A 15,202-nucleotide genomic window follows, 5' to 3' on the forward strand; every position below is an offset into this window, starting at 1 on the left:
GGACTACTGCAGCTGGGCTGTGGGACGTATGCTGGATGCTCCCTTCTCTCTCCATAGCCAGAGACTCGGTGGACCAGGCCACAGCCGCTGGCTCCAGGCTGGCCCCTCAGGACATGGAGCCTGGACGGCGACTCCACCTTTTCCGCCAGCACCCAGGACATGCCCTTTACCACCTCCCACACGCGTATCCTCAGAGGAACCTCAGGAGCTTTCCCCCGGAGCCAGCCCATGGCAACCCCTTCTTCCACTCTCCGGAGCTCTCCCAGCTGGATTTTGGCACCATCCACTACATGCCTTACAGGCCAGCCACCTCCCTGCTTGCCTGCGGCCACCCGCCTCCCCTGGCCCCGGGCGTGCTGGGCCAGCAGCACCCCAACCCCTCGGCGTGCGGGCAGATGCTGCCACCCCACAGGACTTGTTCTCTCCAGCCCCAGCCCCCCTGCGTGGGGCTCAAGGCAGCCCTGGTGCACAAGCAGCACCGTGTACCCGCCCTGCGCCGGGGGGTCAGCCATGGCCACCAGCACAACAGCAGTGGCTCTGGGGAGAGCTATCTCACGGACCACAGCGGGTATCTGGCAGACGGGCCAGGCAGTGACTCCAGCTCGGGGCCCTGCCACGGTTCCTCCAGTGACTCCATGTTGAACTGCACGGACGTCAGTCTGCAGGGCATCCATGGCAGCTGCTCCACGTTCCGCAGCTCCCTCAGCAGCGACTACGACCCCTTCGTGTACTGCAGCTCGGAGGGACCCACCACAGACAACGGCCAGGAGCAGCCACAGCCGCCGAGGGAGATGCGGCCCAGGTCCGTGGACCTGATGGTGCCTGGAGGTGCTGCTCCGGCCAAGGCCCAGGTGCTCAGCCACGTCCACTACCACCACCACCAGCACCATCACTACAGAAGAGACATGGAGTGTCCACCTGGGCGTGCTGGGCAGGGGCCTGGGCAGCGCAAATCCCGGTACTCTGGGGCCAAAGTCGGCTTCCATGGTTCTCGGACACAAAAGAGGATCGAGAAAAACCATCACTGTCAGCAGCCTCTGGAAAGCAGCGCTGTGCTGCAGGAGGCAGCTCCGGCAGGACAGCCAGCCTGTACCCAGCAAGGCTGGGAGTCCCCTCATGCCCCCTCCGCTTCTCCAAACAGGTTGGACTTCAGTGTAGATGCCAACAGACAATCGGGAGCAGCTGGCACATCCCCTGTCCCGCTGCCCCCGAGACACAGCTTACAGAGCCGTCATCACCGAAGGAAAAGAAAGTGTCCCCTGGAGCCCAACCCTGCTCTCCTGCCCGAGGACTCAGCCTTGCCCAAAGCCTGCGATGCTCACATTCCTCACGGCCATCCCGCTGGCTACCGCTGCTCGCCCGAAGTCCAGCCTCTGATCCCAAGCGCTCCCCTGCCCTGCGGCTCGGGCTCTCGGCCGCTCTGGAAGTGTTTAGTGCTGCAGTCCGACACAGAGCTGAAAAAGCAGGAGGAGAGGTTGTCAGGACGGGAGGGAAACTGCACGGTTCCTGCTGATTTCTCAGGGACGGGCAACCCCAGACACAGTCTGAGTCTTCACCTTCACTGCCCGTCTCAGCAGGGTAGTCGGGGTAAGTCTGGGGTTTGCCTCTTCTTGCAGCAAGCAGGTGAATAAGGGTGGTTTGCTGAAGGTACTCTGGCCACCAGTAGACCTGGTGTCTTCACAGTGGGCTTTCCTAGAGGACCACTGACAACAGATGTGTTTCAGAGCTCACCTGTCTGGAGATGATGGCCTGAATGATTAGCAAGTCTGTTAATGAGTGCACCAAACCCTGCAGTCTCATCCTAAAATTGTACAAATGAGAAATAAGGTGGCTATTTTTAACTAAACATCTCTAGCAGCTGGAATATCTCCCAAAGGAAGGGGCAGTGTGTCCTTACATCAGGCTGGATGTCTTACTCGCAGAGTTGTTATCATTAAGGCTTATTGGGCTCTAGTTGTTTTAGCCAACCCCAGCTAACCGGAATCAACAAGGAAGTGTGCGTGGCCGGTGGTAGTAGGAGAACAGACTAAATGAGTTTATGGATTTGCACATCTCTTATTTCTCACCTGCCTCTGTTGTGTGGGAGTTGCTTTTTAGTGTCTTGGAAATCAGACATAATTAAAGTTTGGCCCTTTGCCTAACTGCTGTACATCTCTCGCTGAGAGAGGGAAAATGCATTTGAGACAAGGCTGTTTGAAAGAACCTAACTGAGTTTAGCTCCCAGGTCTGGCTCTCTCAGGCTTCTCCGAATACAGCAGCCTGCGAGTCAGCATGGGCAGGTGCTGGCTCCGAGCAGAGCCTGGCTCCCTTCCTCACCCTGGCACTGACTCACTGAAGGTCCTTGGGCAAATCATTTTGATTTAGGTACCAAATACAGATCTAGCTGCCTAATTTCTGTTAAAATGCTGGCTTTAAACTCGTGACTCACCATGCCCATTGTGCCACAGAGATAATAACTTCCTCCACATGCTCGTCTATCCAGCCCTACACCACACCCAGGCTGCTGGTGGTGGAGCGCGGCCGAGGAGGCAGCAGGGAAGGGGGAGAGGCTGGATGGGGCATGGTGCTCTGAGCTCCCAGGAACAGATTTTTTTTTTCCCAGGTGCAGAAGTGCCTGACACTGCAGATAGGTGGTATGGAAGGTTCTTCAAAGGGCCCGGGGGGATGCTGCTGTTTCGCGAGATAAGGAGGCAGCAGTGCAGAGCTGTCTCTGGTTTGCAGGTAGCTCTGAGTGCTGATGTCCCCTGAGGTGGAGGTGGTGGGAAGTGATATTGCCAGGACACAGTCCTCCCAGGGTCACAGCAGGGGACCTCCACATGGAGCAAGCCCTCCTGGCATGAGGGCAGGCTGCTCATGAGTTGCTTTGAGCTCCCATTTCAAAATGAAACTGGGAGCACTCGCCAAGCCACCAGAGCAGGAGTCTCTGCACCTAATGTGGGGCACTGGGTGCTGCAGTGTCCAGGGCATTGCAAGGGTCCGTTCTGTGATGCCTCTGTCTCTTTGTAGATGGTCTCAGCTGCCCAGATCTGTGCCTACCTCCTGATGGCAGGATGGGGGAAGGCTCTCTGACACTCATCCAGAGCCAGTGTGCTTTGCCAAGCTCACAGTCTTCATTCCCTCTTACATCTGTTTACCAGTAGCTGGAAGGACCAATGTGTCCGAAAGCAGTGTGACTCTATGTCTATTTGACTACAGTAGCTTCTGTGGATGCTTTCAGGACCAGCCAGAGTGTCAGAATCTCATTGTAAGATTGAGAAAATACATAGAAAGGGAAGATTTAACTTTGTTAGGAACCGACGACAGTTGAAGAGAGTGGGAGCTCATGCAGAAAAGCCATCAAGCTGAAAACATGTTGGTTGACACAACACAACCTTTGAGTTATAATCACGTTGATTCTTTATCTTAGAAAGGGACTGGACATAAATCAATAGAGAACAAGTAAAAAGAGCACAGAATAATCTCTATAGACAGTCCCATGTAAGCAGGACACAAAAAAATAGACAAGGAGACCAAGAAGAAATGCATATATGCCTCTAGATAAATGTTGTAAGGCTGAAAATATAAGTGATATAAGTGGATGAATTAGAAAGCCCAGCTTTAAATTAAAGTTTTGACATAAACTTTTCAGAAACCCAGTTTAAAAAAAAACACAAGCAGTGGGATCCTGTAATTCCCAGGTGAAATTACAGAGAGGAGAAAAGTATGTCTCTTCTGGTGGCATGGGAGGGACACTATACATTAAGGAGAGCGTAAAGTCCAATGACAAGTAACACAAAAATCCCCAATTGCGCCTAAGTAGGAGGAGTATGGTATTAGGGTTATAATACACTGCATTAGCACAGGCTGCAAAAGAGGAGCCTACATATACATGAGAATCTTCTTCAAATAATACTAAAAGAAACAGTCAAAAGAATAAGATGCTTTTGGGCGCAGGGATCATTTAAAGCCCCAGAAAAGGGCTGGCCAAGCAGCAGAGCAGAGAGGGCAATTTGAAGCAAGAAGCCGATCTTCCAAAGTGAAGGTGTGGCTAGACAAAGAAATCAGAAAAGAGTTGGATGCAAAGCTAAGTGCAGAGCCACGGTGAAGCAGGCCAGGAAAGATTTCTGTGAACAACTTGTGAAAAAGAGAGAGACTATTAATGCAAATGTTTTCACCTCCATCGGAAGGAAGAAGGCTGCCAGAGGCTCTGCAGGTCCAGGGAGTAACAGAGGTCTAAGAGGGATGTTCAAGGGCTGTAACCACATAGCAGAAGAGCAAACTGAATTTACTGCATTAGTGATCAGTGTGGAAGTGCTTGAGGAGGTTCTCACCTTGGCACATCTTTGTTCATGGCATGGGGTAGATGATCCCTCATAAATTACCAGTTTGAGCATTTCTGAAATGCATCAATAAAGTGGATAGTAACAAATTGCCAGGGCAACAGATCACTCGCCTGGGCATTGTGTAGGGGCTCAAGCACAAAACTGCTAAATCATGAATGTGGACTGCAATCTGTCACCCATGCCCAGAGCCAGAAGGAAGAGCTGAGGGCAATATCACCTTGAAATAGCTGAAGCAAGAGAATGATGAGCCTGACTTTCCTGCCAAGCAAATTGTTAAAAATTCAAATACAGGGTCTGACTTGTAGGCACATGGCTAAATGTGAAAACCAGGGAAGGAGGCAACACAACTTTTGTAGAGAGATAACGCCTTGCAGATCTTTTAGGGGAATGAAGCTCTCAAAGGACAAAAGGGAAAGTGCTCTCATAGGTAAATAACTCGCCAAAAAAAATAGGAGACAAAGTGCAGATCAGTCTTAATGGAGGAAAGTTACTCGGAGAAGGAGGAAAGTCAAATTCTGCAACTGTCTGCACCTTTCAGCAAGTTCATAAATATCCTGGACAAGGAGAGGAGATAGCAAAGTTTATAAAAGACAAAATTCTTCAGGACTGTCAGCTTTAAAACTGGTTACAAAGCATTACAGAAGGATCTCCTGTTGCTGTGTTATCAGGAATAGAGTGGTGGATGAAATCTCATGTAAGTAGCACAAAATGCCACACACGAGCAGAACCGCTTCAAAGTAAAAATCAAATTATTACTAGGAGCTAGCTGGGAACAAATGTGGGACAAGCAGAGTGCGCCATGATGCAGCTGCCTAAGTCTGTGATGCTTTCTCAGCTAGCATCCACCACTGATCACCACTTCCCCAAAAAAAGATATAGCAGACTTGGGAGAAGTGCAGAAAGGTATTGGTACAATCACAACAATGAGGTTTTTCTGAGAAAACAGAAAGAATATAGAGACTTTCATGTGGGAAAAAGGTGATTAGCAGAGGATATGAAAGAGAGGATATGAAATCAGGAGAGCAGGGGAGAAGGCAGATAAGAGAGACTCACTGGTGCTTATAACAAAATAAGTGGTGGCATCAAATGGGAACCAGAAGCTTTAAAACACCCAATAAGGTAACACATGGTGTGTAATGAAACTGGTGCTCATTGCCCAGAGGAAGTAGGTGCCAGAAGTAAAATGGGTTTGAGAGCCTAGATCAAGAGCTATCAAATGCAGATATGCAAATACACTCTCTGGCTCAGGAAGTCCCTAAACCAGGGTTTCCAGAAGCTGACAGTGCTCCTGTGGGATGCAGCACCCTCCAGGTGTGTGCTTACCTTGCCCAGCTGCAAGGTGAGGCTGAATCTTGGTCCACTGCCCCTGGAGAAACTCCACTTGTGCAGGCAGTGCCATGCATTGGCATCGCAAGGAATAACACTGCCCACAGCTATTGCCAGCATGCTGCAGATGATCCCAAAGGTACTTGCATGATCTTGGAGTTTATGCCGCTTCCTTGAGCACCTCCACCAGCTTTTCTTGGTGGGGTTTGCATAAAGATACATCCCTCTCTTGCTTGGGAGACTATACCTGGGAGTTGTTTCACCGAAGAACCAATCCTCAAGCAATGCAGAATGGATCCTCTTAAGAGAAGTCAGACAACTAGCAGTGAATTACAGCTAGATGGCTTCCTAAACCACCCCAGCACGCATGTATCTTGTCCCAGAACAGCCAGATTACTCCCAGCACAGGCTGATGAAATCTCTTGATTTCTCTCTCTGGGAAGTCTCACCTCCTGCAGCATGCTGTCAGCATCCTCCCCCTCTCCTCCATCTCCTGCTCATCCTTTTAGCCATTCCCTTTCATGTCATGTCTTTGATCTTTGCTAGAGAGGGGGAGAGGGATTAGGGGGCAGAAAAAGACCACTGTTAAAACCTAACACCCAAAGAACAAGATTTCTGTTGTATCGCCAAGGTATCGCCTTCAGGTCATTGCCCGGTGTGGGTCTCAATGGCCAGTTCAGCAACTGAGGCTCTACCACCTCTCCCAATTCAAGACCTTTTTTTAACCTTCCTTTCTGTTTTTATAATAGGGGACACTCACACAGGCATGGTTTTCAGAAAATATTTTAATAATGCTATTTGAGACTCAGGGCATCTGACTAATCACAGAGTGATCAAAGCTGTACAGTCCCTTTTGCATTGCACATAAGCTGGTGTACATGAGAAGCAGTTGGCAATGGCTTATTCAATGTACCGGTGACACAAATCACAAATGCCAGCTACGTTCAAATGCTGTCTTCTGGTACTTTGGCCATGCCTGCACATATATCTATAACACTGTGTCTGTACATTAATTTTCCCATGTTGATTAGCTACATTTTCTAAGCAGAATCTCATTTGCTTGTTTTCTTCCCATATATTTAATTTTCAGAGGTCCTGTTCCTACAGCTGGTGATTTATTACAAACAAGAATTTGCTGTGACTGTTTTGAAAAGTTGTTTGAATTGCTCTCTATGAGTATCTATATCGGCATTTGTTTCCTGTTGATCTCAGGAACATTCAGGAAAAGGGAAATGTGAAAAATAATGCATGTATGCCTTTACTGGGCTATGCTGACCCTGCGTGAGAGCTCTGGGCAGACTTGAGAGACATCTGGGAAAGGGACTGTGGTGTGTGCGTCAACACTTAGTCACTTAGAAAGCGACTATCTGAAGCAATACCTCAGGGTGCACCATTTCTAGGCAGCCCTTATGTTCAATGTTTCAAAGTAAACTACTCAGCATGAGCCTGTCAATAATTCACCAGGCGGAAGGAGTTGGTGAAGAGCATGAGCCGCAGTCTTTGCTGGCTGGGCATGAAGGATTGGCATTTATGGCCAGCCACCACTTATTGGGTTTGGCTTGTTTGGGACTCGGAAGCAATTTGTGCAACTTCTTGAACACCATGAAACGCACCATGAAATGTCCCTTTCTTGCATGCACACATCACTTGCAGTCTGCTTTTGTTGTCTGGAGTTTCTGTTGTTGTTGTCACCTGTCCCTAGAAGATGCTGCCTTGGCACTGTGTGAGTATGAATCGGTGTTATTTTCTGTTGCTAATAATTTTTAAAATGGCTGTAGAGATTTTCCTTAAAGAGCAAGCATCAAAAAGCCTCAAAAGCAAACATCTAGTAGGAATATGAATGCTGGGGTGCACCATGCCCTTAGCCTGTACCTTCTGAAATATTTGAAGGGTAGCTTGACATCTTATCTTTACATTTTATTGTGCTTTAACTTATAGGAATAAACTGACTGGGGAGGTGGCCAGAAAAGTCCCTCCAAAATACTGGGAGAAACTTGGTGGCTTTCCCTGCAGCATCTGTTCTGTTTATTGCAGGGTCAAGGCCCCAGCAGCTGCAGAGTCTGGGATTGTTCAGCTAGTTGCAGCTGACACTTTTCTTTTTCCTTTTCTTTGAATGCAGGATCTGAAGAGGAGGTCCAGGATGTCCATGAACACTCAGTTTAATAAAACACTGGCCTGTTTGCTTACTAGAGAGCTGGAGTGGACAAAGATGTTCAGCACACCAGCTGTAGAGGAGCTCACATCTTGCTCTTTGCACAGGCAATGCGTAATAACCAGCCCTGACCTGCATGGCCCACGCCAAGATGCAGACTGCAAATAAGCAATGTGACACTTGTGGTCTCCTCGCATGGTCCCAGGTTGCAATGGTCACACAAATACAGAGCCGTGTTCTCCAGGTCCCATTCTCCTTTGAAGGCACAGGCAGCCCGTCTTCATCCTGTGGCATCTATCTGCGTGGGCTGGCTTGCTCAGAGAGCGGCCTTGGGATTCACCAGCTGGAGAGCTCGCGGAGTGAGTGCAAGCTGCTATTTTGGCATGTTCATGCCACAGAAGGTTTTGCTAAAGACTTCAAAAATAAACAAGCCTTCGAGACCAAAAGCTGCAGAAATTACTTTCTGTGGCCTGGTAGCTCCTGACTTCATTTCCTCACTTAGGTCAAAAGCCAGATTTCTTCATTCAACTTTTCCACTCTTATTTCAGACACAGGAACAAGCTATTCTCCATCTCACCACTCATAGGTCTGCCCTGCAAGTTGCTTCTTCTGACTTCATTGGAAACCAACAGCTCTCACCACTTTTGATCACTTTGTTGTCCCTCAGCTGACGCCACCTCGGCCATTTGCTGCAATCTGCTAGCAGCAGGAGAGGTGAAGACACAGGGACAATGGCAGGGAAGGAGCTGGGTCAGACTCTATTGCAAAGAATCCACCCTCTCATCTGGCAATGTGAACAAGTCTCTCACTCATCCTCTAACTCCTCCACCTACCCTCAGAACAAGTGTGATGGCCAGCCCTGTTAAGAGCAACTCATTTGTTAGGCATATTTCAAACCTGAGGTGCCCCAGTTACAGGAGTCATGGAAAATCCTTGAGTTCACGTGGCTCCTGCTTCTCTCCTTCCTCCCTTGTTGCCCCAAGACACAGCAAAAATTCCCAGCAAAAGCATCCATAATAAATGCAGAGCAGAGCCCCATCCCTCACACAGCCTTACCTTCGTATTCCTGAGTCACAAGAAACGATCCTGCAAAAGAATTTTTCAAAATACCCTTCTGCCTTTTCTAACTTTTTGATGATGGAGAGAGAAAACTTGAGAAATTGCTAGGCTCTTGGTTTATTACTTTTCCCCCCTTCCCATTTGTGGGGTTTTTTTTTGAATGTCACTACTTCTTATTTCCTACATCATATAATTTGGGGACATTCAAGTAAATAAAACCTGCCAAATTCAAAACATAACAGAACCCAAACAGTTTTCATACAGCAGGGACTTAGACTGTCGAGTTCATTGCCCTAAATCATCTTTCAGGCCAAAGAATTAGCCAGATTCCCACATGTAGTGCACATTTATACAGCACCAAGTGTTTCCAGAGTTAATGCTAATGAAGCATTGGTGAGGACAGTACACTGGAGCTGAAGGTAACTCCTGACAATTTGAAACCCGGTGTAGGGACAGAATTCCCCCATCTGCTCAGTAAGCTTTCTGTGTCTTCCTTTGAAGCAGCAGCTTCTTCTCCAGTTCAGGAGAGCACACTGGTTATGTAGTCCCAGTTCAGGATAATTCTGCCTCTGCCTTCGTTGGTGAGGAAAGCTTTTTATGGGGTTTGCTGCCCTTAATCTTTGAAAAAGGTATCTTTGTCCCAGCTGCTAATCAGTCACTGACATTCAAGTGATGGTTTGAAAAGTCAGCCAATAGCACTGTTTTAAACAAAACAGTATTCCCTTGTTAGTGTTCGTTTCTTGTCTCCTGTGACCAAGCCTCTGCAGGACCTTTCAGTCTAGAGAAGAGCTGAATATCTTTCATGAAAGAACTCAGCAGAACTATATTTTAACCTTTCCGGGCTCTTCTTGCTTGTCCTACAGAGCAAGCTCACAAGCAAGACACAAGCTCAGATGTTTTCTCCCTTGCAGGGAAGTCAGTCTTAAACTAGAGGAAGAAAACCCAGGAGTGGGTCTAGATTCCCGCTGTTCAACTTCTTGTGCACGTGGTCCATGGCTTGTCTCAACCAGCTCCCTACACCCTTGACTATACTGGAGGGCTCTGATGTCTTTACAGAGGGGAGGGTCATGAAGTCTGGGTGCGTCCACTGGTTTCTTTAGGAGTCAAGAAGGCTGAGAGCCTCCAGGGATGCATTTCACTGCCTCAAAGGAACGAGCATCTAGTTTGCAGTCTAAAAGTCCTCTTCTCTTTCCCTCCTTATCCTTGAAAAAAAAGGAGGGCTCTGAATCTGTGGCAAGCACCAAGCTTCTTGGAGAAAGTGGTCAGCACTAACGCACCCTTTCCACTCCCTACTGCAGTATTACCAGGCTGCGCAGGGCAATGCCTGCTTTAAAGTGGTTTCCCTTCCAGATGTTATGCTGCTGCTCCTTTTCATCTAGAAAATGGCCATCCTACTTGCTGGGCCCCCTCCCTGGGGCTTGCTGAGCTGAATGAGAGCGTGCAGGTCTGCCTCAGTGGGTTCTCATGTGGGAGGAGAGGGAGGAACTCTCCTGGAAGGTAGTTTTTAAGAACCTCTTCAGTAGATGGACTACCATCCTTGGCTGCCTAGAAGGGAAGAAGCAATATCTGAGAAAATGGGGAATGGCTCCTCTCAGTTCTGTACCTCTTGCTTCTGGGCGATGCTTTTGAGTGCTCAGTACCCTTGGGCTCCATCACCCAATTTCTTCAGCATCACCACAATGAAGTGGAGCTCATTTTCCTTCATTGCGTCCAAAGTCCCAGCTGAAGACAGATGGAAGCCGGAGCATCCCAAACTCCCTCTATCCAAAACCGAAACCCCAGCCCTTCCCCAGGGACTGGACCTCCCACCCCACGGAGATGGGTACCGTGGGCCGGGCTGGGTGGACCTCCCCCCTTCCTGCACAGAGCCTCCGCTCTCCCTTTTATGTTCAGATCCTTTTGAAATGTGAATATAGGTTTGGTTTTTTGTTGTTGGTTTTTGTTTTGTCTTTTTGCTGAGTCTGTCCTGGCTCTTGGGGCTTGGGAATAAATTATGACCCAAAAAAAAGGAAGAATACGTTTTATATATATGCAAAACTGTGTATTTATGTCCGATAGAAACAAAGATGTGTGGATATGCTGATGTGCTCAGAAATATATTTATTTACTAATATATTTATCCATGTACCCGGTCTGCTCGCCTGGTTTTGTTCTTTGTACCGAGCCGTCGGGGCTGTGCCTCCGTCCAACGCCACGGCAATAAGTCGCTCGGAGGGCGGCCTCGGCCCCGGCCCCGGCCCCGGCCCCGGCCCGGGCGAGAGGGGCTGCGGCCCGCCGGCGGGGCCGGGCCCGGGTCCGCTCTGACGGCAGGCTCCGGCCGGGGCGCTGGGCCGGCTCTGCCCGTGTCTGGAGCCCCGGGGCCCGCCCGGGCGCTGCTGCCCGCCCCCCGCTCCCCTCGGCGGCTTCCCTGCCGCCCTCCGCCGGGCGCGGAGCCTGCGGAGCGGCGGGCGGAGCCCACACCGCCGCTCCCGCCTGCCCCGCCGCCGCCAGGCCAGGCCCGGCCCGGCCCGGCCCCGCTCTGCGCCTGCGCGGCGGAAGCGCGGGCGGCGGTGGCGGCGGTGGGGAGATGGCGCTGGAGACCGTCCCCAAGGACCTGCGGCACCTCCGCGCCTGCCTGCTCTGCTCCCTCGTCAAGGTGCGACCGGGACCGGGACCAGGACCGCTCCCCGCCCGGCCCCGGCCTTCCTGCCCCGGCCCGGGCCTTCCCCCGCCCGGCGCAGGCCCTTCTCCCCGCCCCCCCTACCGCCCGGCTCGGGCCTCCCTGGGCCTCCGGGCGCTTCCCTGCCCGGACGGGCCTTCTCCCTCCCTTCCCCCGGCGCAGGCCTCCCTGGCTCCCGCCGGCCCTGTCCGGCTCTCCCCTCCCTCCGCCAGCCCCTGCGACCGCCCCCGTCCCGGCCGGGCCCCGACCCTCCTCCCCCGGCCCCGCGCTGACGCCTCTGTCCCCCTCAGACCATCGACCAGTTCGAGTACGACGGCTGCGACAACTGCGATGCCTACCTGCAGATGAAGGGCAACCGGGAGATGGTCTACGACTGCACCAGCTCCTCCTTCGACGGGTGAGTGGGGCCCGGGCCCGGACCGGCCACGCTCCCCGGGGTGCCTGGGGATGCCGACGTGGCACTGCCATGTCACCTGGCCGGGAAACATCACCTCACTCCCATCCCTCCTGCAGGATCATTGCAATGATGAGCCCCGAGGACAGCTGGGTCTCCAAGTGGCAGCGAATCAGTGAGTGGTTTTTCCCAGCTGGTTTGGGAGCCAGAGATCCCATTTCTCCAGCAAACCGTTCTCTGGGGCAGTGGGAGTTGCAGTTTGGGCTGTGGAGGGGGGCTCTGCTCCCAAAGAGGGGGCATCCGCGCACACAGAGGCTGGCAGGGATGCTTGCCCACCTGGCTGATGTCGTGCAGGGTAACACAGTGTTTTCCTTCCCCCAGGTAACTTCAAGCCAGGTGTCTACGCAGTGTCTGTGACTGGCCGTCTGCCCCAAGGTAATGCTGTCAGCTCGTGTTGAGGGGAGGCTCCTGCATGGATGGCAGCTAAGGGATTATTCTGCACATTAGATGTTGGGGCTGTAGCCATCTCCGAGGTGACAAACTTGGAGGTGCATTGTGCTGTACCTGCGTGATGAAATCAGGATTTGGGTGTTCAGTGAACACTGTATGTTTTGAACAGAGCGCACGCCTTGTGGGTGAAGAAGTTAGCAAGGTGACAGCAAGAAGGAGATGTTGAACGGGAGGGTGGTTTCAGGGTTCTGCAGACAGGTTTTCTACGTGCAGTCATTCAGCACTATGCCTGCCGGAAGTTGATATGGAAGATGCTGCTGACTAAAACCTGTGACAATAAGCAGGCTATCAGAGGGTTAGACTGTGATTAAAGGGTGACTCCAGAAAGTGGGTGCATTTCAAACTGTTCACCTGCAGGGAAACATGAAGGTTTGTTCATAGAAAAGAGTTTTGCAGGTTGGGATGCTGTTATGGCAATCTCGGTGAGCAGATACCCCTTTCCATCATCGTACTGCACTGAGGGCTTACATTAAGGTGGGTTTGGTGCAGTTATAAATGGAGTGGAGGGTGTAGAGGGTTGGCCTTACCCTCTGTAATGCAGAAACTGCATCATCCGTCTAGCTGAGAGTCCCTGCCCTGTACACAGCCCCAGGGCAGACTCCTAACCTGTGCACCTTCCCGGGAGTGCTGCCATCCCGTATCCCCAGGGAGAAAGCTGTGCTTGTGTCTGGAATCCCAGGCTCCTTATTTCTGACCTGAGCTCCTCCATCTGTGGTGGAAAGGAGCTGGAACATCACAAGGCTTGAAGCCAAGGCCTGCTGGCACAGCTTTGGGCACATCCGAAATAACCGGAGTGCAGCAGGTGATGGCATGAGCTCGATGGCAGCTGCAGGCAGGGAGCACAGGGCAGCAGGCGGAGAGAGTACAGGTGGGTGATGCTGTCTTTAGTCTCTCTCAGCCCATTCTCGCATCACGGGGAGGAGTGAGAGGACTGTGGAGCATGGTAACCAGCAGGCTGCACTCGTGGGCCTTGCAGGCTGTCATTTGGCTGTCCCTTGGTGTGTGGCGCTGGTGAGAGCCACACTGAACCCCATGGTGCTCCTCTGACGTCACTGTTCGTAAGGGGTTACTGAGAAGGTGGGACATGGCAGGCAGGTCACAAAAATGACTGAAAGATTGAAGTTGTACCCTTAAGAGCTTGACTGTTCAGCACAGTCATAATATTCAAACATTTTCAGGTAGGAAATAAGGTAAATAAAATCTCTACCTGGTTCTTTCCCAAGGCAAAACAAGAGTTGATGTTTGGGAGCTCTATCTAGACATTTAAGCTAGAAGAGGGAACACTCTTAAGAGTTCCATCAGAAGAAATTAGGATGATTGTCCGGTTCTTGATCTCTGCAATGAAGGCTACATGACAGAGCAACCAGATTTTTTCAAGGCTCCTCATCCCTAAAGAATACTGAAATGTCTTTGTCTCCTTGCTGCAGGAATTGTCCGAGAGCTGAAGAGCCGTGGTGTGGCTTACAAGTCCCGAGACACAGCTATAAAAACCTAAGGGGCTCTTGTGCTGCCTGGAGGATTCCCTAGTGCTACGTTTGGAGAGGCAGCAGACACGCGGGGCACTGCTCCAAAATCTTTTAGCTTTAGCACGTGGGAAAGTGAGCCTGGACTTGGAGGGAGCTTGCTGGTTCGGCTCTTCTCGCTCAATACCTCTGGACTCTGCCATACCACGGTCTGCCCACACAGACCATAGACATGTTTTTTGAGCCTTGACAAGGGGGAGGGCATGAGTAGGTCTGGGAAAGTGGTGTTTAATGGTGTGCACAAGCTTTTTTTACAGTTGGTGTGAAAAGAGGAGAGCTGGGATATAGCTGTGTAAATATTTCAATAAAATGTACTGCCTGATCAGAGTTGAGTCCATCTGTATGCTCAGTCACTAGTTTCACCCGCTGCAGGGCGCGGATGGTGCGGTGAGGGGTTTTACACTCAGCCCCCTGCCCCCCAGACTGTTTGGAGCCTAGGACTGCCATCACTTCTTATGCCATGGACCACATTCCTGCCTCAAGAGGGAGATCCTGCGCTGGCTGAATTGTGTCCTTCGCTGTAGGAACAAGCAGACTAACGATTTGTGCCTTACAGCTCAGGGCTGGATGGAGTAGGTAAGATGATGTGAAGTATTTCATGCGGAGGTAGTTACCTGGAGGTCACAGTGCCCTGGGCCTGCAGGATCCTGTACAAGCAACATGGAAGCAGGTTTGAAGGACCTTCAACTCGCTGTTGCTGGCCTCCAGGGCAGGCAGAGCGAGACCAGCCTGTTGCTGGTGTGGTTGGGAGGCAGCACCAGGCCTTGCGGAGGAGAGGGATGGACAAGCAGGGGTGGAAACACCCATCCAGCCTTGTATTTGTAGAGATCTGGCTGTTTCGAGTGTCAGCCTGGGTACTGTCTGCATTGCATAGGCTCCTGAGAGATTTGGTCTCCTTAGCTGGTGGGTCTTGCCTAACATGTTTTGCTCCAGTTCAGCAGCAGCCACCAATCACAAAGGTGGCTTGTCCAAGGGCAGAGTCCTAGATCAGTAGCTCTGTGAAATGAGCATTTTATTTTCTTTTCTGAGATAATCCTGTAGCTGGAAAGCTCAATTTTTGTTTTCTGTAGACAAATAGGGGAAAAGCAATACAGCCTGAAAACTGCATTTGATCGGGGATGAAAGCTGCTGCAGCAAAGGGAATGCATCGCTGTTGGGGAGTGACGCTGTCAGGAGCACAGAGGCAACGTGCTTTCTGTCCTGCTCTGATTTGTAAAGCTGGCCCTGAAAAGAGTCCCAAGCACTACAGGTCAGCCA

At 51.0% G+C, this 15,202-nt stretch overlaps 2 protein-coding genes across 2 annotated transcripts in view; both read left to right on the forward strand.

The window, feature by feature from the left end:
- Positions 1 to 10,991, forward strand: part of RNF43 (ring finger protein 43) — a 63,481-nt gene extending 52,490 nt beyond the window's left edge. The window contains exons 8-9 of the mRNA XM_069791567.1: positions 58 to 1,587; positions 7,768 to 10,991. Of these exons, the coding sequence (XP_069647668.1) occupies positions 58 to 1,587; positions 7,768 to 7,811 (1,574 nt within the window). The 3' untranslated portion in view covers positions 7,812 to 10,991. The remainder of the gene's footprint in view (positions 1 to 57; positions 1,588 to 7,767) is intronic.
- A 353-nt stretch (positions 10,992 to 11,344) lies between these two features.
- SUPT4H1 (SPT4 homolog, DSIF elongation factor subunit) lies at positions 11,345 to 14,272 on the forward strand. Its single transcript, XM_069791568.1, has 5 exons — positions 11,345 to 11,494; positions 11,809 to 11,915; positions 12,032 to 12,087; positions 12,294 to 12,347; positions 13,850 to 14,272. Exons 1-5 carry the CDS (start codon positions 11,426 to 11,428, stop codon positions 13,915 to 13,917), a joined length of 354 nt encoding a protein of 117 aa, XP_069647669.1. The 5' UTR covers positions 11,345 to 11,425; the 3' UTR covers positions 13,918 to 14,272.
- Positions 14,273 to 15,202: the final 930 nt, after the last annotated feature.

Source organism: Haliaeetus albicilla, chromosome 9 (genome assembly GCF_947461875.1).
Source record: "Haliaeetus albicilla chromosome 9, bHalAlb1.1, whole genome shotgun sequence".
Taxonomy (NCBI): Eukaryota; Metazoa; Chordata; class Aves; order Accipitriformes; family Accipitridae; genus Haliaeetus; species Haliaeetus albicilla.